The 26343-nt window shown below is 35.9% G+C and overlaps 3 protein-coding genes across 6 annotated transcripts in view; 2 read left to right on the top strand and 1 right to left on the bottom strand.

Annotated features, from left to right (window-relative positions):
• The window catches only part of LOC306873940 (amyloid-beta A4 protein-like), a 32670-nt gene extending 16019 nt beyond the window's left edge, over positions 1 to 16651 (top strand). Inside the window, exons 6-17 of one of the 2 annotated variants that reach the window (XM_079423536.1) lie at positions 51 to 262; positions 1216 to 1383; positions 3539 to 3672; positions 4163 to 4237; positions 4330 to 4488; positions 6220 to 6348; positions 7582 to 7681; positions 9454 to 9642; positions 10604 to 10657; positions 12186 to 12268; positions 13008 to 13154; positions 13263 to 16651. In XM_079423536.1, the coding sequence (XP_079279662.1) occupies positions 51 to 262; positions 1216 to 1383; positions 3539 to 3672; positions 4163 to 4237; positions 4330 to 4488; positions 6220 to 6348; positions 7582 to 7681; positions 9454 to 9642; positions 10604 to 10657; positions 12186 to 12268; positions 13008 to 13154; positions 13263 to 13364 (1552 nt within the window). In that variant the 3' untranslated portion in view covers positions 13365 to 16651. The remainder of the gene's footprint in view (positions 1 to 50; positions 263 to 1215; positions 1384 to 3538; positions 3673 to 4162; positions 4238 to 4329; positions 4489 to 6219; positions 6349 to 7581; positions 7682 to 9453; positions 9643 to 10603; positions 10658 to 12185; positions 12269 to 13007; positions 13155 to 13262) is intronic. The other variant, XM_079423537.1, reaches the window with a different exon arrangement.
• A 1404-nt stretch (positions 16652 to 18055) lies between these two features.
• Positions 18056 to 21684, top strand: LOC306874111 (ATP synthase-coupling factor 6, mitochondrial-like). The gene is made up of 4 exons (XM_079423890.1): positions 18056 to 18118; positions 20041 to 20213; positions 20294 to 20418; positions 21577 to 21684. Exons 2-4 carry the CDS (start codon positions 20044 to 20046, stop codon positions 21606 to 21608), a joined length of 327 nt encoding a protein of 108 aa, XP_079280016.1. The 5' UTR covers positions 18056 to 18118; positions 20041 to 20043; the 3' UTR covers positions 21609 to 21684.
• A 1032-nt stretch (positions 21685 to 22716) lies between these two features.
• LOC306874110 (junctional adhesion molecule 2A-like) overlaps positions 22717 to 26343 on the bottom strand; it is a 13269-nt gene continuing 9642 nt past the window's right edge. Inside the window, exons 7-10 of one of the 3 annotated variants that reach the window (XM_079423888.1) lie at positions 25152 to 25263; positions 23888 to 23959; positions 23695 to 23728; positions 22717 to 23375 (exon numbers count right to left, since the gene is read on the bottom strand). In XM_079423888.1, coding sequence (XP_079280014.1) covers positions 23343 to 23375; positions 23695 to 23728; positions 23888 to 23959; positions 25152 to 25263 — 251 coding nt within the window. In that variant the 3' untranslated portion in view covers positions 22717 to 23342. Of the gene's footprint in view, positions 23376 to 23694; positions 23729 to 23887; positions 24307 to 25151; positions 25264 to 26343 lie in introns of all 3 variants that reach the window. The other 2 variants (XR_013784573.1, XM_079423889.1) reach the window with 2 other exon arrangements.

Raw genomic sequence — 26343 nt, forward strand, 5'->3', positions numbered from 1 at the left:
CTATGCAGATGCTCTGTTTCGTTGTGATTTGATGGTTTGTTTTCCTCCAGCATGACGCGAGACGCAGGATCCGAACCGGCCGTAGTGGAGGATGACGAGGATCCGGATGAGCAAGAGGAGCTTCTGGACAACGACCAGGATGGAGATGGAGATGGAGACGAGGATGAGGATGAGAAGGAAGAAGAAGAGGAGGAGCGCCAGAGCATCAGTGTCGCCATGACGACCACCACTACCACGGAGTCAGTAGAGGAGGTGGTGCGAGGTGAGCGTCAGCCAATCACGTCGAGCGTTCGCTCATCGTCATCATCAGATGCAGCTCTTCACGTTAGGGGTGTGCGATATTGACAAAAAATAATATCTCGATATTTTCTGGGATTTTATCGATAACGATAATTCGGTGATATTTTGCTGAGTGTGTTATTGTGCTGGTATCTTAAGGACTCCTAGAGTTTTTGATATTCTTCATATTCTGTGTGGTGGTCAGTTCACACTGATAGAAATTAATATTTTCCAATAAGTTAGATAAGATAAGCTTTATCTTTTCAGTCAAATTCTTACATTTAATCAGTGAATTAGAATAATAAGACATTTGAGCTGTTACCAAGTAAATTAAATCAGTATCAATAAAATTAATCTTTGCAATGCAGAGGAAACACAGAAGCTGCGTCTGAAGAGGCGTTTAGATGTGTTTACACACTGTTTAATGCATTTAACCTGCAATTACAAATGCATAAATAATGTTTTGATATATTAAACATATAGTGTTGAAATTATCTAATTAATACAAATAAATTGTATTAAATGTCCCGCCAGTAGGTGGCAGCAAGTCACTGTTAATAAGTGAGTCAATATCAAATCAAATGAAAATCAATATCACATTTGTAATCATGGTAATTTTTGGAGAAAAAAAACGGCACTCACTGTGTGATATTGATGATTAACTATATGAAATGATATAAATATATACATTTTCTGTCCCCATATCTTCAATTTTGGGAACGGTCTAAATGCATTTTATTAGACTGATTCAATGCACGTAATGTAAGCGTGCGCTCTGTAGGGGTCTTTTGAAAGGTTTTTGCAAAATGCTTGATAATGTCAAATCGCACATCGTTGAAACAACAATTACGATATTATTGCAGACGATATATATCACACACCCCTACTTCACCTGTGTGTATGTGTGTGTGTGTGTGTGTGTGTGTGTGTCGTCAGAGGTGTGTTTTGCGAGCGCAGAGACGGGCCCCTGCAGGGCCATGTTGGCCCGCTGGTATTTTGTGCGTGAGGAGGGCCGCTGCGCTCCCTTCATCTACGGCGGCTGCGGAGGAAACCGCAATAACTTTGAGTCGGAGGAGTACTGTCTGTCCGTCTGCAGCAGCGTCTGTAAGTCACCGACCGAACGACAGACAGCGTTAGGGCTGGGAAAATAAATCGAGATTTTCTGAATGCATGGCGATTCTTTCTGGAGTGGATTCTGAGCTTAGTTTTGAGCAGAAGGTGGCGCTGCATGCTTCAGAAACAGCCTACTCTGCTTGTTTACACGCACTTGAACCTAAAATAATCATTCATAAGATTCAAAAAGGTTGAAGTGAATTACAAGAGTGTTCACAGTGGACTGTGTTCACATTAATCTGACGTCATAAAAGCATTCTGAGCCGAGCTGAGATTACATGAGTGTGTGGATAAAACTAGAGCAGAGCTCAGAATCCATTCCAGAGAGTATCACGATGCATTTGGAAGATCTCCGAATCCATTCACGAACCGATTCTGCATCGATTTATCATCCTAGACAGCGTGAGCCACGAACACCGATCAGTGCTCACTGACTTGCTCCTCATGACCTCCAGACCCATAACGTACTGCAAGAGTCACTTCCTCCAGCGAAACACAGAAGACAAGCTTAGCAGGATTTTCATTGATTTCAGGAATCAAAAGTAGGTCATTATACCTGAATCAAATCACGATATGGACTAGTATCTGTAAATATTAAGCCGCAAAAATACTATTTAAATATGAATCCTGTATGTTCTGCGTGTGTTAATGAATGACGAGATGAGCGGTTTTGTTTACTACACACGTGCTGAAGTGTGTGATGCTCATGTGATTTTAGCATCTGCCGTCTCTCTAAATGAAGACATAAATACATGAACAACATCTCCAGAACTGCTCTGAGAGTCACTCCATGAACATTTTAACGTTTCATTTGAGTAAAACTAACAGTAACATATGTACACAAAGCGTTATGATACATTTATGGTGCTTATTTGTTGATGTTGGATCTTGTTAAGAGCAGCGTGAACATCCTGCTAAACGTCTGCTTTTGTGTTCCACTGAGGGGATAAAGCCGTACGGGGTTGAAGGTGATGAGGAAGAGTAAACTGAATGTATTTTTCTCCTTCAGTCTGATCTGATCTGATCTGCTGTGTTTCTCACCGGCGTTTCATTCTTTCTCTGCCGATTCACTCGCATCTTTCTCCTCAATTACTCTCCTGTAACTCAGATTCTTCAACTAATTCATGGTGTTTTTAAGAGCCTGAGGTGTGTGTGTGTGTGTGTGTGTGTGTGTGTGTGTGTGTTTCATTTGCATGCATAAAATCATTAATGCCGTGCTTCTGCTGATCTTTATATTAATGATCTTCCTCGCTTCTCTCTACATGATTTTATCGGTCTAATGTTCCTTCCAGCTGCTGATTAGACTTTAATTCATGTTAAGTGGTTTCAATCAGGTCCTTTGATAACGTTCTGCATCAACAAGGGACAGAAAACTCTTCTTGTCAAGCTTTTCAGGGTCATTACAGTTGGTTTCTATTACTGCTTTAAGATATGAATCATTTAGGATTTAGGATTTAGGATGAATTGCTTTTATTGTAAGTCACATTCGATAAAAGCATTTGATAAAGGTACAATAGTATTTTGATTTACAGTGTAGGATCCAGAGCTGTTATAGTTAACCAAAACTAAAACCATAAAAATATTCTTGAATTAAAATATAAAAAACTTAAACTTTTTTATTTTTTTATCATATTATTTATTTTTATCTAATTAATTACATTCAATTTTAATGTATTAAATTTTCATTTAATTTAACTTAACTAAAACTGAAATAAAAAATTATAAAAACTAGGCTACATATTTAAAAAATGACAAAAACAAAATAACTAAAAATAATTCAAATAAAAAGAACATGGAAACATAACAATATAAATTATTTAATTAATATTAATATTACTTTATAAAATCTAAAAAAATGAATAAAAGCTATAATAATAGTATCTCAGTGTTGCTAAAATAGTTGAACTAAACAGACGTCATCCAGAGATTATCATGTACATCCTCATGCTGCTGGAGCTCAAAACACAATCATCTGGCACAAAATGTTCCTGGCAGTGAGAAGATGACAGTGTGATATTTTCTCATCGCTTCATTACAGATTAGACATGAATAAGCTGTTCAGCTGGAAGATGTTGGCCTCTGTATAGCATGTGAAATCATCTGCTCTCCTCCTGTGCTGTAATAAAAGCTCTTCTCCGATCCGCAGTGCCGACTCCCTCCTCCAGTCCTCCGGACGCTGTGGACCGATATCTGGAGACGCCGGCCGACGAGAACGAGCACGCACACTTTCTGAAGGCCAAAGAGAGTCTGGAGGCCAAACACCGCGAGCGCATGTCTCAGGTGAAATTAATACTTTTACTCATCAAGCGTGCGTTAAATTGATCAAAAGTGACAGTAAAGACATTTATAATGTTACAAAAGATTTCTATTTTAACATTTTTATGGTAGGTACTAAAATAACTAAAACCGAAATGAACATTAATAATTATAATTTTTATTTCAGATGAATTATTTATGAATTATTAATACATTTAGAATTATTTATTCTGAATTTCAATTAGTAGCCAAGAAAGTGTACTAAAATACCTCAAACTAAATCTAAAAATTAAATCTGTATAAAACTATGCTGATGTATTTACAAACAACAACTTGTAAAAATATTTTTAAAAATATGCAATAAAATTGCTATAAATAAAAACTATAATATGTCAATGATACTAAAATAACACTGATATTAGAATGGTTTCTGAGATGTTTGTACAGAAATATGATGTTTAATAGCTGATGGAGGATGGAGTGGTCATTATTATGTGATTTTCATGTTCTGTAGGTGATGAGGGAATGGGAAGAGGCCGAGAGACAGGCGAAGAGTTTACCGCGCAACGACAAGAAGGCCGTGATCCAGGTCAGTTTGTGTCCTTAGCCAGGACTTCCTTCCTGGAATACTCTGTCATTTTGCATGAGGCTTTGCTTGACTGTGCTGCGTTTCCCCCGCAGCACTTCCAGGAGAAGGTGGAGGCTCTGGAGCAGGAGGCGGCCAGCGAGCGGCAGCAGCTGGTGGAGACACACATGGCACGGGTGGAGGCGCTGCTAAACGACCGAAGACGCCTCGCTCTGGAGAGCTATCTGTCTGCCTTGCAGGCCGATCCACCCCGGGTACACACACACACACACACACATATCACAACTACAGTCTAGATCAAGTTCAGAGGCCAAGCAGGCCATATTCACACTACATAAAATGCGAAGGGCCTCAAATTACAATTTGCATCATCAGACTGATTTAAAGTGCCCCTATTATGGGTAATGAAAGGTTCATATTTTGGTTTTGGGAGTCTCCAACAACAGGTTGACATGCACGCAAGGTCAAAAAACACTTTCATTGTCTTATATGCATTAATTTTTTACCTTACTTGCTCAACGACTCCCAAACGATTCACTCAACGATTCATTTTTCCAAGCCCCTCCTCTGTGACGCTAATCAGCGGTGATTGGTTGATTTCATTTAAAGCAGTGTTTGTGAGGCAGTGCTGCTTTGTGTTCAGCGTTACCAGGGAAACCGCTCCAAAAGCGGCACCTAGTGGCAAGGAATGAATTTGCATTTTCATTCAGACCAACAAATGTGCCGCAATATGCAAGAAGCTCAAACTCGGTCTGTTGGTTGGTCCAGTTTTGTACTGTCCCATCACAAAGTCACATGTCTGTTTTGATGCACATTTGAATTCTGATGGATTTATTCAGTAAAAGTGTTTCCATGTTTTCTTACCGGATTAGACATTTATCTGACTTAGTTGAGCGCAGATGCTTTTTATGCACATTTTTAGAATTGATGTGCATCTTGGTGTTTCCATCCAGTGTTTTTTTTTTTTTTATTATTATTATGCAATATCCCAAAATGTGCATTAAAATAGGTGGATTTAAACATAGCTAGTGTCACATGATCTTCAGAAATCATAATAATATACTGATTTACTGCTCAAGAAACATTATTATTATTATTATTATGTTGAAAACAGTTGTGCTGCACAATATTTTTGTGGAAACTGATGCATTTTATTTTTCAGGATTCACAGATGAATAGAAAGTTCAGAAGAACAGCATTTATTAGAAACAGAAATCTTTTGTAACATTATTAATGTTTTACTGGCACTTTGTATCAAATGAATGCATATAAAGCATAAATTTCTTAAAAAAAGATGTACTGACCCCAAACTTTTAAACTATAGTGTATATATTCATTCTTAATATTAGTAATAAAATTTTGGGGAAAAAAATAAATTGTATTGTACAGACTTGAAAACAAAAATATTTCCTGAAAACTGAAATATTTAATTAGATAAACAGTAAATTATATGAATAGACCTGAAAACTAACTATTTAAATTTTTTCACTATTTAATGAAAGCTAAAATATTTCTTTGTACGAATCATATTGATTTAATAAAGTATGGGGTAGGGTCGGTGTAGGGGGGCTTTATTGTTCCAATAAGGTGGCAACCATTTAATAATTTGAATTAAAATTATAATTTACACTCAATACATTATTATTGCATACGGTTTTATAATGTACTACAATACTGAGGTGCAGATAATTGCCAACTTCATTTTTGATTAGTAATATGCATTGCTAAGAACTTCATTTGAACAACTTTAAAGGAGATTTTCTCAATATTTAGATTTTTTTGCTCCCTCAGATTCCAGATTTTCAAATAGTTGTATCTCAGACAAATATTGTCCAATCATAACAAACCATACATCAATGGAAAGATGATTTATTCAGCTCAATCTCAATTTCAAACAGATTGATGTTTATGACTGGTTTTGTGGACACAGAGAAGCTTCCCATCATGCACTGCTGATCTGTGATCTTCGTCTCGTCTCTGTTTAGCCGCAGCACGTGTTCAGTCTGCTGAAGAAGTACGTCCGCGCCGAGCAGAAGGACCGACAGCACACACTCAAACACTTCGAACACGTGCGCATGGTCGACCCCAAGAAAGCAGCGCAGATCCGGCCTCAGGTACGAGACCGAGTCGCTGATCATCACTTCATTCACAATAATTCATTCCCATTACACTTAAAGCCAATATAAATCTAAATTAGTGCTGTCAAATGATTAATCGCATCCAAAATAAAAGTTTTTGTTTACATAATATATGTATGTATATATAATTCATATTATAAATAAATATATTTAATATGTAAACAACCTATTTTTCTGAAATATATACATGCATATTTGTGTATTTATTTATACATAATAAATATACACAGTACACACACATATATTATGCAAACACAAACTTTTATTTTGGATGAGATTAATCGCTTGAACATTATAAAAGGCCCAGATGGATATCTCTGGATTACAGTTTCATAGAGACATTGGGGTGGGCTTATTTGACTCGGGGCAGCAAACAACCAATCATGAGCCACCACTGGCACTTCCTAGCCACACCCTAGCAACCATTATTGATGACCCTAGCAACCCAAACCCAAAGAGGTCTATCTTCAAATCTGAATATTTTGAATTAGTTCATATTTTTGTATTTTGTTTTCATTTTAATTTTAAAGTTTGTTGTGTGTTTTTGTCATTTTATAATTTGTCTTGTTTTTAAATGTTAATTTAATTTTAGTTTTAGTTATTTTAGTACATCACGTTAAACTAAACAAACATGAGAAATATTGCCTGGGCAACTTGCTGAAATATGAGACATTATTTTATAAACCTTTATTTCAGTAAAAAATATTTTTAAATAAATTTTTGTGTGTGGTTTTAGTTTTAGTTCACTATAATAGCCCTGATCTGAGGTTTGAATACAGTATTTGATGTAAATGTTTAATATGGTCTCATATATATTTAATTTGTACATCAGGAGCTCTACTGTTTCTAGATGTTTTTCTGTCATTTTGGCCGGCAGGTTATTTTTTATTTATTGAGTTTTGTTGAATTATTTGAAGGATATAGTTGTTTTGTTTTATAATTTTATTGTATTAACCACACTATTACAAGCTCTTGTATTATAAAGTATTCAGCTAATTCTCAAACTCTATTGCAATGGCTTGTGGTTTTAAATCAGTCACATGTTCCATTTCATGAGGATGTTGCCTTAGTAGGCAGCTCCCTTTCTAGGACACAGACAACAAGCTAGTTCAGCAGGTTTTACATGAAGCCCGTGAAGATGAGCAATCTTTGGGACTGAAGCAGATTACAGGCTCAGTGACCCTCCTGACCTGTGACCTCTGACCTCAGGTGCTGACCCATCTGCGTGTGATCGAGGAGCGGATGAATCAGTCTCTAGGGCTGCTCTACAAGGTGCCCGGAGTCACTGAAGACATTCAGGACCAAGTCGGTGAGTTTGTGAGGATGAATAAAGACACCTGCTGAACCAGGATTATTAACTAAAACTAAAGATAAAAAAAAAAGAGTGTTATATATATAATATTGTGGCCACAAATGAAGAATTACTTGATAATTCATGGCCACAATTTACGAATGAAAATAATTAAGTAAAACAGAAGCAAATGAGTAAATCAAACAAGTAAACAAATGTATATATATATTTCCCATGTCATGCCTGAAACAAAATAAATAATATTTTCAAATAAATAAATCTTAACTGAAATAAAATAAAATACAATATATAAAAACTAATTCTTTAGTACTTCAAATTAAAAATAAGATTTTTAAAAAACCTAATAACAAAAACAACAAAATTACTAAAACTGTAACAAAAATTAAGCATTTTTATTAAGCAATTATTTTAATTATTTTTAATTCATCTAGTTGACAAGGCAGCATTGCTCATTTTCATTCAGTTTTACTTGAAGGTTCAGAATATCTAAAGCTAAAACTGAAATAAAAATTATAGACATTTAAAAATACTAATAATAAAAATAAAAAATAAAAACTTAATAATAGCGTTTGAGTGATACTAAAATAACACTGCTCTGCGTGTGTGAGCACTTGTTTATTTTCTGTCTGGAGCTGCATCAGTGTCCGTGACGACACACTGATTGTTGAAGTTTTGCTGAAGTGATGTGCATGAACTCATCTGTGTGTGATGGAGTGCTGTCGGCCTGATCACCTACTGCTGCTTTATTTGTGTGCCGTGCGTCACTGCACCATCTGTACTCTCTCTGGCTTCATTCCTGCGTTCAGCAGCAGCTCGTCTGTCGTTAAGCGTGTGTGTAATTAAAGCTCTGATCAGCAGGTCGTTTCCTCTGTAATCCTGACGTATCATCATCATCTCTTTTCTGCCATTTCTTCTCTGTCTTTTGCTCACCGCAGTGTACAATTAACAAAAAAAGGACTCTTAACTAGCTTGCTCTATTCTTTTTCTATTCTATCTGTTTTCTTTTTTTATTATAGAATTAAAAATAAACTTGCTGTGTGTACTGTTAGCCTAATTGACGCTTGTTATAGCACTTGCATATCATTGCGCTTTTGTTGGTTTTGATTGCTTCCATTGTCCTCCTTTGTAAGTCACTTATATATATATTTATATATATATGTATGTGTGTGTGTGTGTGTGTGTGTGTGTGTGTGTGTGTGTGTGTGTGTGTGTGTGTAAATAAAAGTGTTGTATTAGTCTTTTATTGTAATACAGTAAAATGACAAAAATCTAATGAGAATTCTTATAAAAATAATAATTAATTATTTAATATATAATATATGTAATATAGATAACAATAACAATGTAAATGTTTATAATAACAAGAAAACTTAACTCAAGTTCATATATGAAAAAAAATGCTAATTAAAAAATAAAATTCTTATTGTCATGTTTGGACGCAGTAATCACTGGTATTGCTGTTTTCTGATGTGTTCAACCACGATATCTAATCTAAACATTACAAAAAAGTAGCTTTATAAAGAAATGTTTTGATTCATCATAGACTTTATTACACAGACTCTTAAGACTACCCAAAAACTGAATATTGAAATATGAAATGGTTAAAAAAAACGAAATGATCAATATGAAACTTTAATCTTAATAAACTTTAGTCTTAATGAGTAAGTCATTGAATCATTCACTAAATCCATTTGTTCAAACAGCTGATTCATGAATGAATAAATCCCAGAATCAATGACTCGATCTGTTGTGTTCTGTCTGTGTGTCAGAGCTGTTGCAGCACGAGCAGCAGGAGATGTCGGCTCAGTTAGCGAACCTGCAGAGCGACGTGAGAGTGAGCTACGGGAACGACGCCCTGATGCCTGACAGCACCGCCAGCCTCGACCTGCTGCCCTCCGAAGACACACAGGGCTTCATCCACCCAGAGAGCTTCAACCAGCCCAACACACAGAACCAGGGTACACACTCACACACACTCTCACACACACACACACACACACACACACTCACTCTTACTCACACACACACACTCTCACACACATACACACACACACACACACTCACTCTTACTCACACACACACACACTCTCACACACACATACACACACACACACACACACACTCACTCTTACTCACACACACACACACACACACACTCTCACACACACATACACACACACACACACACACACATGTTGGTTTATGGGGACTCTCCATAGGCGTAATGGTTTTTATACTGAACAAACTGTGTGTGCTATTGCCCTACACCAACCCTACACCTAAACTTAGCCCTCACAGTAGACTTTGTGCATTTTTTAATTTTTAAAAAAAACACCATTTAGTATGTTTTTTAAGCCTTTTGAATTACGGGGACATAGGCAGTGTCCTCATAAACCACCTTCATATTGTAATACCTCTGTCATACCCATGTCATTATACACATTTGTGTCCTCATAAACCACATAAACATGCACACTAATACACTCTCTCACACTCACTCACACACACACACACAGACACACACACACACTCACTCACACACACACACACAGACACACACACACGTATCCCAGCAGCCCTGGCTGCCTCATGAGTGTGTGTGAGCCAGGTCAGCGCAGCGAGCGCCATATGGAAGCAGATCTGACATCCGGCATCAGGAACACAGACCTGCTGCAATTCAACAACATGCTACACACTACAGCACTCAGCATATATATACATTTTTAGTTTCCGTTAACAATAACAATCATATAACTTTTCCTGTCTATTTGTGAATGTTGCAGTTGTTTTATTAGCTAATCAGAAGCCATTCTGCTTGTCAGTCAGATCAAGTTAACCGACATTTTTCTTCAGTGTAAGATCTAGTTGTGATGTGAATATGAAGTGAATCGGTCGCTTGTGTCTTGTGTCTCTCTGCAGTTGAGCCGGTGGATGCGCGACCCGTCCCGGACCGAGGCCTGCCGACCAGACCAGGTACTGTAATTAAAATATAAAAAACATTTTTTATTTATTTATTTAGTATTATTTGTACTAAAATAACTAAAACTAAGACTGAAAAACAAAAACAAAAAAAACAAAAAAAACAAAAAAAAAATATATATATATATATATATATATATATATATATATATATATATATATATATATATATATATATAGACATATTTAAAAAATTAAATAATTTTTTGCATATTTGAGTCCCAGTTAAAAGTTTGTGTAAAGTAGTAACAAATCTAATAGTCACCCCAGCAAAAACATGCATGTGTATATGGGCTGATGTAAAAATCATATTCAGAATGTAGAGCAGAAGTGCATGTAAACAGTCAATTCCAGCTGCATAAGTTGAAAACGATTCAAAACCAAAACACTTGTATTTACAGTTTTTCTCGATTGTTTAAACACATTTCTTGAAACTATGCCTTGTATTCTCAAAACAGTAAACATGAATCCATAACTTCTAACTCAATTCCCCAAACTTCCTATATTCAGGTCAAAATGAAGCTCTCCACTCAAAACAACTCAGTCTTGCTGAAAAACCAAACTTTGCTCTCAGACATGACACACAAACCCTCAAAAACACACACACATACACACACACACACACACACACAACACAGTTTTACACACTGATGAGATCAATTCAAACAATACTACAAAAACTGGTAATAAGTGTTGCTTGTAGTACTCCTCAAGTGTTTTATTCCTCAATTTAATGTAGTGTAGAGTACAGTACAATACAGCAAACAACAACAAAATAATTATTCTGCCCCAGCATCCCGTCTTTGGTCTGGGACAGGCCCAAGAACCTCTTCAACATCAGGGGCTATACTGGCCCCTTACTTATACTTACTTTTACTTGTACTTATACGATGAACTAATGACTATTGCACAGAGAACTATACATCTTGAGCAACATGACAATAGTAACTGATAATGTAGAAAACAGCAGACAAATGTACATAATCAGTCGCATAAATGTACCAAAGCAATCACAACTTGTTCAAAAGAATGAGAAACGGCTTTTATGATGTGCACAAGTGACTAGATGATGTGGAGGATGAACAAGTATTTCATTTCTGACCTGAGAAATGCACCAAAGCCTCTGAGAAAAACTGTAAGCTGACTTTGGCCCTTTTATTTCCATCAAAGGTTCTGATTGGTGGTGATACATTTAGACTCCTAGTGTTTCCTCTTGGGTAATTGTGTGCTAATTGAGCTCAAACTGTGCAGACTTGAGAGAACAATATTGAATGCTATGCTTTCTAAATGAGCACATGGTGTAAACACTGAGAAATGTAGGGATTTGTGTAGAGTTTTGCAGGAACAGTTCATCAAATCTGACTCATGTGTTAAAGCAGAGGAATAGTGTTTATAGTTTAGGGAAATGGGTGTGCTTTTCGAAAAATGGCGTTATGGTTTTGAAATTGTAGTTCAAAAGCCTGGTTATAGTGTTTTAGCAATCGAGAAAAACTGTAATATCATTTCTGTGTTTGTCGTTCAGTGTCTGGACTGAAGCCTGACGATGTTCCTGAGCTGCGCATGGAAGCTGAAGAGAGACACAGTGAAGTTTACCACCAGAAACTGGTACATTTACATATTAAGCCTGAAATATGTTCTACCAGGATATCTAAACATTACAAAAAAGTCGCTTTTTAAAGATGTTTTGAATTATCATAGCCTTTATTATAAAAACTTTTAAGGCTACCAAAAAACTGAATATGAAATGGTTAAAAAAAAGAAATGTCTTAATGAGTGAGTCACTGAATTACTCACTCAACCGAATTGTTCAAACTGCTGATTCATTCAGAAACGGAGCAAGTGACTGTCTTTATGAGTGAATCATTGACTCACTCGATTCATTTAAATACGTGGATTCGTTCCGTAGCAGATGACTTCTGCGTGTCAATCAGAGGCTCAACAGTTCAGACTGTGACTTTGATTGGAACTACTTTTATTTGTGAAGTTGAGCCAAACTGGCAATATTGTGTTTAAAAGGTACCATAATATGAACTGTTGTATAAAATCAGTGTCACATTAGCAATGGTGCAGATATTGGGGAAAAGCAGCACTCCTGCTGGTATGATATTGCTAAACTATATCATATGTTCTAAATATGTTAATTTTTTGCCTCGTATCTTGTATTTTAGGCTCAAATAACTGCATTCTAATAGGCTTCATTTTGCAGTCAGTCGTCCTGCATCATATTCATCAGCAAATGCATTTTTAGTATTTTATGATGCAGTCGTCATGGCAGCACGTCTCTGATGAGAGTTCAGCCCGTGTGACTGTAATCTCATGTTTGTCTTTTGTTTCTGCTGTTCAGGTTTTCTTCGCCGAGGACGTGAGCTCCAATAAGGGAGCTATTATTGGTCTAATGGTCGGAGGTGTTGTCATAGCAACCATCATCGTCATCACCCTGGTGATGCTGAGGAAGAAGCAGTACACATCCATCCACCACGGAATCATTGAGGTCAGTCGGTGCACATGTTTGTGTTCGCTAATTCAATTGACATGATGAATATGAATCAAATGAGTCGAAATAGTGATTCATTTGAAATCCGAATCATTTGTCTCTCAGGTGGATGCTGCTGTGACCCCGGAGGAACGTCACCTGTCTAAGATGCAGCAGAACGGCTATGAAAACCCCACCTATAAGTACTTCGAACAGATGCCTAACTGATGGTGTAACGCTCCTCTTCCTCCCTGTTTCTCCTCCTCCTCCTCATCTGCAGACGGTGAAGGAGACACAAGCCCAAACTCACCGCTCATTAACATCTCACTTCCTATTGGCCACTTCACATGACTGTCAATCAAACATGACTTCCCATTGGCTAGACGAATATGAACTCGCTCAGTTTCAAGTTGTTGAAGATGCAGTTTCAATCTGAATGCTCAACTCAGATTAAACATATAATTCAGATTTAGTTTTAAATTCACTGCAGATTGTAAAACTGGGCTGGACAAGCATGAACATGAGTTTAATGCTGTTTGGGTCAGTTTCAAGTTCAATTCAGTTTAAATTGAACATATGAAGTTGATTCACATCAAATTCAATGCACAGTTCTGAATTCACTCCAGATTTTCAACTATAAACTTCTGTTGGCTGGACGAACATCAGCTTTATCAGATGGGGTCCTTTTCAAGTAGTTGAAATACAGTTTCAAATTGAATGCACAATTCAAATTCAAATCAATCTGAATGCATAATTCAAATTGAGTTTTAAATTCACTGCAGATTTTTCAGCTCTAAACTTCCATTGGCTAGAGTAGAGGAATATGAATATGATCAGATTAATTCTGTTTGGGTCAGTCTCAAGATTCAATTTCAGACTGAATGGACAATTCAAATTCGGTTCAGATTCAAATCACTCATACTGTAGAACTGAATGCATAATTTCAATTCAAATCACAAATCAAATTACACAATCGAAATTCACAAATTGAATTAAATGCATAATTCAAATTCAGTTCAATTCACAAATTAAATTGAGCACCTAATTCAAATTCTCCTAAATCAAACGCCTAAATCGAAATCAGATTGATGCTGTTAGGGTCAATTTCATGTTCAGTTCAGTTTAAATTGAATATATGAAGTTTGAAAATTCAGTTTAAAATTTGACTCATCAAATTCAATCCACAGTTGTGAATTCACTCCAGATTTTTTACTATGACTTCCCACTGGTTGGACAAACATGAAGCTGATAGGATAAATGGTGTTGAGTTCAGTTTCAAGTTGAAGATTTAGTTTCAAATTGAATGCAGAATTCAAATTCAGATCACGTGTCAGATTAAATGCATAATTCAAATGTAGTTTTAAATTCACTCCAGTTTTCTACTATGACTTCCAACTGGCTGGACCAACATGAACATGATGAGATTAATCATTTTTGGGTCAGTGTCAAGTTCAGTGGAGATGTAATTGAACACAATTCAAATTCACTTTTAAATGTGATTTCAAATCAAATTCAGTGCACAGTTCTATATTCACTCCAGATGTCGGCTGGACAAACATGAAGATGATTAGTTTAATGCTGTCGGGGTCAGTTTCAAGTTCAGTTTCAAATTGAATGTACAATTCACAATTCAGACTGAATGCAAAAACCAAATTTCACTCCAGATTTTTTAGCTGTGACTTACTACTGGCCGTGAATGTGATGAGATTAATGCGGTTAAGATCAGTTTCGAGTTCAGTTTAAATTGAACGCAAAGTTTGAAAATTCTGTGATCCACATCAAATTCAATGCACAGTTCTGAATTCACTCCAGTTTGATCTCATCATTCCCTAAACTGTCTGAATCTGACCTGTTTACTGAGCGTATTCTTCCGTTACGAACGGAGTGAGTTGGGTTTGTGTCGCTGCACCGTCTGCTCTCGCACTACTAACCGAGTGAAACACTGGGATATCTGAGGATGAACGTCCGAGACTTCATCCCGTCACACACACGTCTCCTCTCTTCCTCTTCATCACACACTGACTGCAGCTGTGCTGTGTTTGGTGACGCATTAAACCCATCAGAGTTTATTCTGCTGATCGATGTCCTTCTGAATGAGATATTCAAAATGTTTGATTGTTTCTGGTTTCTTCCCCCCCCCCCCCCCCCCCCCCCCAAAAAAAAGTAATAATTGTAAAAAGAAATTTGCCAAAAAAAATTTTTTTAGTTGTCAATATTTAAGTAATGCAAAAAAAAAAGAAGGCTAGTTGTAACTATGTAGTGCATGATAGAAAAATGATGGGAAAACTCTTCTGCTGTTTGGATCTTGGTCTTTTCTCGTTTTAGCAGGATTAAACAGTATCTTGTGAAAATGTGATTTGAGTTGCACAAAAAATGACTCAATTGGCTTCTGCTTCTAATAGAACTTAAACTCAATTAAATGCTTTGATTTCAATATCTGGTTATTTTTTTAATCTGGCTGAGATCCTGTTGATGTACATTTACTGTCTTTAATGTTTTCGTCCTATGCATTTCAGAGATTTATTTCCTCCTTTATATTTAATTTGATTCTCCATTGGACTTGTGGTTGTATGTGTTTTTTAAGCGGGTGTTCGGGGGCGGGCGGGTGGGTGGGTTTTGGGTCATTCTCTGTCTGTTTGTATGCTTCTATCCAGTCAGCTTTGTGTTCTTAGATCACTCTTTGTCTGCAGATGTAGAAAGTCATCTCTCGTGTTACGCAGCAGCAGCAGTCTCAGTTTTCACTCCGGAGCTGCAGAAACTGATGCAGTGATCTGAGAGAAAAAAACAGCTTCGTCTCGCTGCAAAATCAAAAGAAAATGTTTTTTGCATTGCATCATTATTTTTTGCCATTACTGTAATGCTGGAAAATGTACTTAAATTGTGCAGTTGTAAGTATTTATCATGATTGTATTGAATGTTAATGCTGAGCTATCATTTTTTTGCTGCATTACAGTAATGCATATTTGTGGCTAAATGTGTTTAATTTACATGCAAATAATGTGGCAATGCAAAAAAAATGAATGGCTGTTCGTTTTGTTCATGCAAAATATTATTTATGTTTTTCTTTTGATTTTGAGGTGAAATATGAGCTGGTGTGTTTTGATGCACTGAGCATCTCGTCTGTGTTTCTGTATGTCACTCACACACACATGTTTTTGTTGTAGTCAGTTTTAGAAAGCGTCTCACGACTGATTATAAACTGGTGTGACCTCCAGGATCTGAAATGACTTGATTTACAGTCGATCGCTGTAAACGGTTCATAATCAATAATCACCCCGTCTGATGAATGTCAATCAATCGTTTACAGGATCTCCCTCATGTTTTCAGGTCAGTGATGAATCCTGGGTAATTCTCAGCGTGTGTTGCTGTGGTTTGATCAGATCTGAGGTGTTAGATAAAGATGAGGATGATTATGAGGTTCTTTCAGTGGCATTTTTCTGTGTATCATTTGCTTTGACTGGAAATAAACTGCGCTTTCTACACTGTATTCCATAAATAAAGTTTTGAATGTACATACAGACTTGTTTTTGGTGGCTCTTTTGTAACATATATATATAATATATACACACACACACACATACTACAGTTCAAAAGTTTAGGATCAGTAAGAATTTTTTAGTTGTATCTCAGCCAAATATCATCCTATCCTAACAAACCATACATCAATGGACAGATTATTTCAGCTTCAGATGATGCATAAATTTAGAAAAACTGACCCTTATGACTGGTTTTGTGGTCCAGGGTCACAGATTGGTTTCCTATTTTAATATCTGTTAAAGTGTAATGTATTTCTGTGATCTGCAGCTGTATTTCCAGCATCATTACTCCAGTCTTCAGTGTCACATGATCTTCAGAAATCAGTATAATATACTCATTTATTATCAGTGTTAGAAACAGCTGTGCTGCTTCATATTTTATTTTATTTTTGGAACGTGATACTTTTTATTTGATTCTTTGATGAATAAAAGGTTAAAAAGAACAGCATTTATTCAAAATATAAGCCTTTTACTATCACTTTTTATCAATTTAATACATCCCTCCTGAATAAAAGTATTAATTTGTCTTTTAATTAAATCATAATTTGTAAGTTGCTTTGGATAAAAGCGTCTGCTATGTGTAAATGTAAGAAAATAAACTTTTTATTTATCAAAGAATCCTGAAAAAAAGTATCACATGTTCCAAAAAATATTGTGCAGCACAACTGTGTTCAGCATTGATAATAAATCAGTATATTATTATGATTTCTGAAGATCATGTGACACTGAAGACTGGAGTAATGATGCTGGAAATACAGCTGCAGATCACAGAAATACATTACAGTTTAACACATATTCACACAGAAAACAGCTGATTTACACTCTAATAATATTTCACAATTTTCCGTTTTTTTCTGTATTTTTGATTATTAATAATAATAAATGCAGGCTTGATGAGCAGAAGAATCTTTTCAAATCTTTCTGATCCCAAACTTCTGAACAGCAGTGAACACAAACTTGAGAATTGAACAGAATCCTTAGTTAATGGTTTTACTTTTTATTAAAAATGTCATATTGCTGTAGTATATTCTTGGTATTTCAGTGTTTAGTGATGGTGTATTTTGACCATAATTCTATTCAGTATTTATTTCTACACAAACCATGATGATCCCTCAACATTTCCATCACATGCTTACAATTAAAAATTATTAAATATTCAGTTAAACTATTATTGAATATTACAAACCGCCTGACTTTATTCGATAAGATTATTTCATTAATATATTCGCAGCAGCAGAGAGTTTATTATTATTATTATGATTATTATTATTATTAATTGCAAGAAAAAAAGACACGAACAGCTCTATGTTATTTTATTTGTGTTTTTTCCTTCAAAAATTCGCAGAAAATGAACGGAAGACGCCGCTCGTCATACCCATAACCCCCCGCGGTGTTCCGGAAGCAGTCATTCTGCTGTGTGTCTGTGGCTCGGGAGTCAAACGCAAGGTTAGAGGTGTTGGTTTATCGTGTTTGATTCGCATGAAAATGGAAATATGTTTATTATTTATGTGTGTGTGTGTGTGTGTGTGTGTGTGTGTGTGTGTGTGTGTGTGTGTGTGTGTGTGTGTGTGTGTGTGTGTGTGTGTGTGTGTGTGTGTGTGTGTGTGTGTGTGTGTGTGTGTGTGTGTGTGTGTGTGTGTGTGTGTGTGTGTGTGTGTGTGTGTGTGTGTGTGTGTGTGTGTGTGTGTGTGTGTGTGTGTGTGTGTGTGTGTGTGCGAGTGCGGACTGCGGACATAACTGCGTTATGAGATATAACGCAGTTTAATGAAATACTTCATTAAACTGCGTTATATCGCGGTGTTCGTGTACTATGCTTACTCTAATAATACTCACTCTAATAATACTCTGACAATACTCTGGTAATACTCTAATAATACTCTGGTAATACTCTAATAATACTCTGGTAATACTCTGGTAGCGTGTGTGCGAGTGTCAGCTTGACCTTGTCCTGGGATCATATTAATAAACACAACTCTTTTGACATTAATTCTAATGAAGGACAGAGTTATTGTAGTAAATATAATGAAACTTGCGCTTATATTATTTCAGCTGCTTGCCAAAGTATTGTTACACACACACACACATATACACATATATATACATGGAGGGAGAGAGATGTATATAAATATGTAGATAAAAGTGTTTTTTCAAATTTGTCCAGTCAAACCCAAAGAGTCCTTTGCTTCTGGAGAGGTTTGGTGTGTTTCTGTCTGATCTTCATCTGTGTGTGTGTATAGATCATGGCTCTTCATCTGTGCGTGTATAGATCATGGCTCTTCATCTGTGCGTGTATAGATCATGGCTCTTCATCTGTGTGTGTGTGTATAGATCATGGCTCTTCATCTGTGTGTGTATAGATCATGGCCCTTCATCTGTGTGCGTGTATAGATCATGGCTCTTCATCTGTGCGTCTATAGATCATGGCTCTTCATCTGTGTGTGTATAGATCATGGCTCTTCATCTGTGTGTGTATAGATCATGGCTCTTCATCTGTGTGCATCTATAGATCATGGCTCTTCATCTGTGTGCGTCTATAGATCATGGCTCTTCATCTGTGCGCGTGTGTATAGATCATGGCTCTTCATCTGTGCGTGTGTATAGATCATGGCTCTTAATCTGTGCGTGTGTATAGATCATGGCTCTTCATCTGTGTGTGTGTGTGTGTATAGATCATGGCTCTTCATCTGTGCGTGTGTATAGATCATGGCTCTTCATCTGTGCGTGTGTATAGATCATGGCTCTTCATCTGTGTGTGTGTGTGTATAGATCATGGCTCTTCATCTGTGTGTGTGTGTGTATAGATCATGGCTCTTCATCTGTGTGTGTGTGTGTATAGATCATGGCTCTTCATCTGTGCGTGTGTATAGATCATGGCTCTTCATCTGTGTGTGTGTGTGTGTATAGATCATGGCTCTTCATCTGTGCGTGTGTATAGATCATGGCTCTTCATCTGTGCGTGTGTATAGATCATGGCTCTTCATCTGTGTGTGTGTGTGTATAGATCATGGCTCTTCATCTGTGTGTGTGTGTGTATAGATCATGGCTCTTCATCTGTGTGTGTGTGTGTATAGATCATGGCCCTTCATCTGTGCGTGTGTATAGATCATGGCCCTTCATCTGTGCGTGTGTATAGATCATGGCTCTTCATCTGTGCGCGTGTGTATAGATCATGGCTCTTCATCTGTGTGTGTGTGTGTATAGATCATGGCTCTTCATCTGTGTGTGTGTGTGTATAGATCATGGCTCTTCATCTGTGTGTGTGTGTGTATAGATCATGGCTCTTCATCTGTGCGTGTGTATAGATCATGGCTCTTCATCTGTGTGTGTTTGTATAGATCATGGCTCTTCATCTGTGTGTGTTTGTATAGATCATGGCGCTTCATCGGCTCTGGCGTCTGTCGTCTCTGCTGCGTTCGGCCGTCAGCGTGACGCTGCGCAGGAACATCGGTCTGTCCGCCGTCGTCTTCAACAAAGCCAAAGACCTGGATCCTGTGCAGAAGCTCTTCCTGGACAAGATCCGCGAGTACAACACCAAGAGCAAGTGTGTGCCGCCGTCAGACCGATTCAGACTCGTGCTGTGCTTTCAGTGGTCTACACTGGCTTTCTCTGTTTGTGTCGCAGGGCCGCGGGTGGTGTGGTTGAAGCCGGTCCGGCGTATCAGAAGAACCTGACGGAGGAGATGACCAAACTCCAGCGCTTATTCGGAGGAGGAGACCTCACCATGTTCCCTCAGTTCAAATTCCCAGGTGAGCTTGAGATGATGATGATGATGATGATGATGAGGGTTTGAAGCTCTCATGCTCTACAAACATCTACATTAACTAAACACATGACTTTATAATATTGGAAGTTTTTGTAGGTGATGTCACTTTGTTTTCTATTACTGTATTTTACTTAGATTTTTTGGAAACGTATAGCACTTTGTTTTTTTTAAAGTTCTTTTATAAATAAATTTTGATTTGACCTTTCATTATTGAAATAACATGTAAAAACTTGCCAAAACAACATTTCTCATTTTCATTTAGTTTAATTAATGTACTAAATTATCAAATAACAAACTGAAATAAAGATTTATAATTTTACACAAAAAAAACCTAAATCAAATAAAACTAATTATTAGTTTTACTAATTTATAATTATTACTAATTACTACAAATTATTTAGAAATATATATATATATAAAAAGAATACCAAACTTATGAAAAATAAAACCCGATTCAAAATGTTAACAGAAACTATAACAGTACATCAATGATACTAAAGCTGTTAGTATTGTTGCATTTTTAAATACAAATAGTTCATATTATTAGGTTTTATAATAAATATATGCACGCATACATATACACGTCGTGTGTGTGTGTGTGTGTATATATATAACATACAGAATTACCAAATTTTGCAAATTTTACAATAAATATATTGTAGAAACTTAATTTCCTGTAAAACTACTTTGCAACCATTTGTATCATAAAAAGCAATACAAATAAACTTGAATTGAATATATATATATATATATATATGTATGTATGTATGTATATATGTGTATACACACACTCTTAACAAGTAGCTAGATGTATGTACAAACAAATGAATATTTAATTTAATAAAATATTTAATAATGAAAGCATGAATTCACACAGTGGTTGAAATCAAAGCCTTAATCATGAAATAATTGGTTTAAAGCAGGATGATTTTCTTCTGAACTACAGGAACAGATTATTAAACCACACATCATCGTTTAGGTCAGTGCTTCTGTAAGATATGAGGTTCATGTTTTATGCTTCTGGTCAAACTACACAATGATCTGGATGCATAAAAGGAGCTGAAGCTGATCCTTTGGGTTAGTTTGGGTGGGTTAACTAGTTGTTTAATGACTGATCTGTATGTTGGTCATGTTTCCACAGAACCCAAACTAGAGGAGGTGACGACCAAATGAACACCGTCCGCCTGTCCATCACTGCGCTGGAAATATGAGCTCAGTAATTAATAAACAGTCTTTGGTTGAAACATCAGTGATTCTGCAGGTCATTTACAGCCTGAGCTTCTAAACACATCACGTTCCTGAATGTTCATGTTTCTTGTTCTGCTTTTCCAATAAGATAAAAACATTCTGCTCATTGTTTCAGTAACACAGTACAATAAGACCTTATTATCATTGCTTTACTAAATTAGTGAACATGATCTAATAATAAACCGCATCTATCAGTGGGTTAGTTCACAGAAATGATTCATGCCTTCATGTTGTTTCAAACCCAAAGTATGGAAGCATATGTGTAGAAGAATTCTATTTGAAATGTAATATGCAAAATTGCAATGAAATACGTAAAATGGCAACGTATTTCTGTATTTAAATTTACATTTTACAAAACATGTGCAAAATGAAAATTCAGTTATATAATTTACATTTGCCATTTTCTACACTAGTGCTAATATGCAAATTAAAAACGCTTTAATGCTTTGTAATTGCAGGATATTAAATGAAAATGCAATTGAAATGTCTTGCAAGTGTCAGTGCATTTAAGAAAAATAAACCTTTAAATCACCATTTTCCTGCAGCTTTGGCTCAGAATGGATTGTGAAATTCTCACTGCATTTTGCTACAATGATCACGCAGTATCACGATCACAATTCAATCCCAAGTGTCCTACCCCTAAGTCTAAACACATTTAGGAAAAACAGCATTTAAATTATTTTGCTAGTTTTGGCTTGGACATGTTCTAATCTATTTGTAATACATTTTCATTTTGCAAATTATAAAGTGTTAAAATAGGTTTTATTTTGCATATTAAAACATGTAGAAAATAGCAAATGTTAATTATATAGAATTTTCATTTTGCACTAAATATTGCACATGTATGGAAAAATGAAAATACATTTCCATTTTACATTTCAAATTGAATTTTGCTATATATTCTTCCATACCAAAGACCTCAGTTCATCTTCTAAACACAATATTAATACTTGCTCCAGAGTTATAGTTAAAACTGAGAAAAAACAAAAACATTTGTTAATTAAAATAAACATTGAAACTTTTTTTTTTTTTTAATGAGCTAGGCTTTTGTTTATTGTTCTAATGTAGTTAACTAATATGAATTTAAGAATGCATTAAAGGACAAACTTGAACAACTGTATTTTTAGCATCAAGCTTTACAAATGCTGTAAAAAGCATATCGTTAGTGAAAGAATTTTAACAAATGAAGCTGTTAAGCTTTAACGTGTTTTTCTGTGGTTCAGCATGTGAATCACCTCTGGATGAATGCATCAGCTAAATAAATGTTCCAACTGAGATCAAATCAGACAAAGAAAGTAGATTTATTTATTTTTAAAACAAATACTGATAAAATATACAATAATCCAGCCCATTCCAGACTCAGTAGATACAGACATGATTGAGTTGAAAAAGGCACGGCGTGTTAAAGGTCATCAATCAGACTGGTTTATAGGCATCGGGTCACTGCTCCTCCAGCAGGAGGTGCTCGGATCACTTACATCAGTTTAACATCAGTCAGAAAACCACAGGAGACCGGCTCTCGCAGCAGCTGGGTTTGGTTTGGTTTCTGGAGTCCATCAGAGGATCAGTATATTGCAGGAGAGACGGACTGTTATTGAGTTTGTTCAGATTCTTCATGTTTCTTCCAGTGTCACTACAATCACCGTCCAGCTTTTCCCATCACAGCATGAACGACTGAGTGTGCTTGAAATCCTGAGATGAAAAACAGACATTTAGTTACAAAACATTGTGTAAAAAAAAAAAAAAAAAAACATCTAACAGTGCTGGACTATAGTGAGCAGGAAAAACAATGTTTTGCAAATAATATTTTACATAATTTATCATAGTATAAATTATTGATCTACTTAATATAAATTTAATTACAAAGTGTATAAATTAAATAAAAAAAACTTGTGTTATTATTATTTAATGTATTTAGATTTTTGTTGTTGTCATTATTATTATTCCAAGTGTTAATAATTAGCATGACATGATTATGAAGGAGTCTGACTGAAATGAAGATCTCACTCACTTCTTTGGGAGGATGACTGTAGCCTGAATTTTGACTGAAACATGAGAAAGAATAGTGTTAAACAATCACATGATGATGCAAAAACAAACAAACAGAAAATAAAAATCACCAAACACACACTCTCTCTCTCTCTCTCTTCACGTGTGTGTCTACGGTCGCGAGTGTGTGTGTGTGTCTCTGTGGCGTGACTCACGCGTGTTCGGTTCTGTGGAGGTTCTGGCTGCTAATGTGAGCAGCGCCGTGACACTGCGGGATCCAGAACGACCTGTAATAACCCAGCGCTCAGGTCAAAGGTCAAGCGCTACCATCCGCCGCCAAACGCCATGCAGAACGACGAGCGAATGAGCCAATCACATGCGCTTATTAACCAGATCAACACACACACACACACACTAACTCCAGCAACGCTTCCTGTGCTTCTGTGTCAAGCAGGATGATTAGTGCCTACACACACACACTCACACTCACACACAAACACACACACACACACAAACACACACACACACTCACTCACACACACACGCACACACACACAAACATACTCTCTCACACACACACACACACACACGTTTAGTGAAGCAGTGAACTAGCTGTCTTACCTTCCTCTGTGTCCTGTGTGTGACGGTTCAGTCAGAGGCAGAAATCAAAAGAAAGTCAAGATGTAAACTTCTTATGAAATATGAACATTAATAAGAGTCAAGAAACTGAACTAAAGATTCACTGTTGACATAAAAAAATGACAATCAACTTCAGTGTTATTATTGCTACCAAAAACTACAACTATTCATAACTGTTGTAATAAAGCTCAAGTAAAAATATAAATGTTACTGTAAAACTGAAAAATAACTAGGCAAATTACTAAAATTACAACTAAAACTGAAATTAAATTAAAAAAGTAAAACTGTTGTAAGTTATATGCAAGTATGACTTATATTTTAGGTTTTAAATTATTATTATTAATATTTCTTTTCCAAAAATTCTGTTCATAATTTCTACCACAGAGGATTAGCAAAATCCTGGGGTTTAAAAAAATAAATAATAATAATGAAAAATAATCCAAAACTTTTTTTTCTGGGAAAGGTTTGATCTGGACTTGACATTATTAAAAGTATAAATGATAATGATTTACTCAGTTTAGAAGAGCTATAATTGTATAAACGTATCAATTTATTAAAGAAAATTTAATTCGAGCAGAAAGAAATTTATACTTAAAATTAAAATGATTAAAATAAATGAAAAATGAAAATAATAGCCAATTTAAAATATTAATAAATCTTATAATAGTATAAATAACACTACTCAAATATATTTCTTTTGCACATCATTTATATAAATTTTCATACATAAATCTTCAAAAAAATGTTACTTTTAAAATGTATTGTTAGAATTTTTCAAAGAAGTATCCATCAGTTTGCACGTGTTCTGAGTCAGAAAGTGTTGAGTTTGAGCAGCAGAACTCACGGCTGAAGAGTCCGTGTCGATGAGCGTAAACCCCTCCGAACGCACCGAGAGACAGCAGCAGAGCCAGCAGAACCACTCCAGAGACCACCGCCGCCACGTTCAGATCATCTGACACACACCACACATCAATAACATCAACCCTGGACCACAAAACAGCATTTCCATTGATGTCTGGTTTGTTATGATCGGACAATATTTGTCTGAGATACAACTATTAGAAAATCTGGAATCTGAGGGAGCAAAAAAATCTAAATATTGAGAAAATCTCCTTTAAAGTTGTTCAAATGAAGTTCTTAGCAATGCATATTACTAATCAAAAATGAAGTTTTGATATATTTACAGTAGGAAATTTACTAAATATCTTCATGGAACATGATCTTAATATCCTAATGATTTTTGTCATAAAAGAGAAATGTATAATTTTGACCCATACAATGTATTGTTGTCTATTGCTACAAATATACCTGTGTTACTCATGACTGCTTTTGTGCTGCAGGGTCATATATATAGCTGTAATATAATAACTATGGACTTCATGGAAGTTATTACAGGATGAAAAGGCCAATATGCACTTTTCCTGCAAGCACTGAGTTTCCACATTAATGTTTTTATAGTGAATCTTCTTCACAAACACATATTTTAGCATTATTTATGCACTATTATTTTAAGCTTGTAGTAGTGAGTGGAGCGGGGCCGAGAGCCGGTGGAGTGAATGATAATGAGCGACACCTGCAGCACGCACCGGTCTGGAGTCCCACGGAGGAGCTCCGGAAGTTTAAAAGGAGGAGAGGAAGACGAGAGAGGACCAGGCCTGGACTTTATTGTGTGTTCGGCAGTCGTCCGTGAGGGGCTGCCGCTCTACTTTTGTGTTTGTTTATTTCTGTTATTAAATTCTTTAAATGTTTGCCGGTTCCCGCCTCCTCCTACCCGTTCTATGAACTGTGTTACACTCTTATTTTTGTATCTTCAGTTTTAATGCTTAGTTTAAATTTGCTATGTGCTTTTGTCATTTTCATTAGCTTTTGTTTTTAATAGTACTATTGAGATTTATTAACATTTAACATTTTTATTTTTATTATTTTTATTTCCAGTTAGTAATTTTACTGCTTCAACTTAAATTTATTTCTGTTATTTGAAATAAATTTATTTGAGTTTATTTGAAATAAAAACATGAGATTTACACATCTA

This window comes from Barbus barbus, assembly GCF_936440315.1.
Source record: "Barbus barbus genome assembly, chromosome: 8".
NCBI classification, from domain to species: Eukaryota; Metazoa; Chordata; class Actinopteri; order Cypriniformes; family Cyprinidae; genus Barbus; species Barbus barbus.

Bases quoted from the DNA above. Each gene is read 5' to 3' on its own strand.
- LOC306874111 (XM_079423890.1), top strand. From the start codon at position 20,044: ATGGCGCTTCATCGGCTCTGGCGTCTGTCGTCTCTGCTGCGTTCGGCC. The intron at 20,214-20,293 runs GTGTGTGCCGCC...TTTGTGTCGCAG, and splicing joins GAGTACAACACCAAGAGCAA to GGCCGCGGGTGGTGTGGTTG. The intron at 20,419-21,576 runs GTGAGCTTGAGA...ATGTTTCCACAG, and splicing joins CCCTCAGTTCAAATTCCCAG to AACCCAAACTAGAGGAGGTG.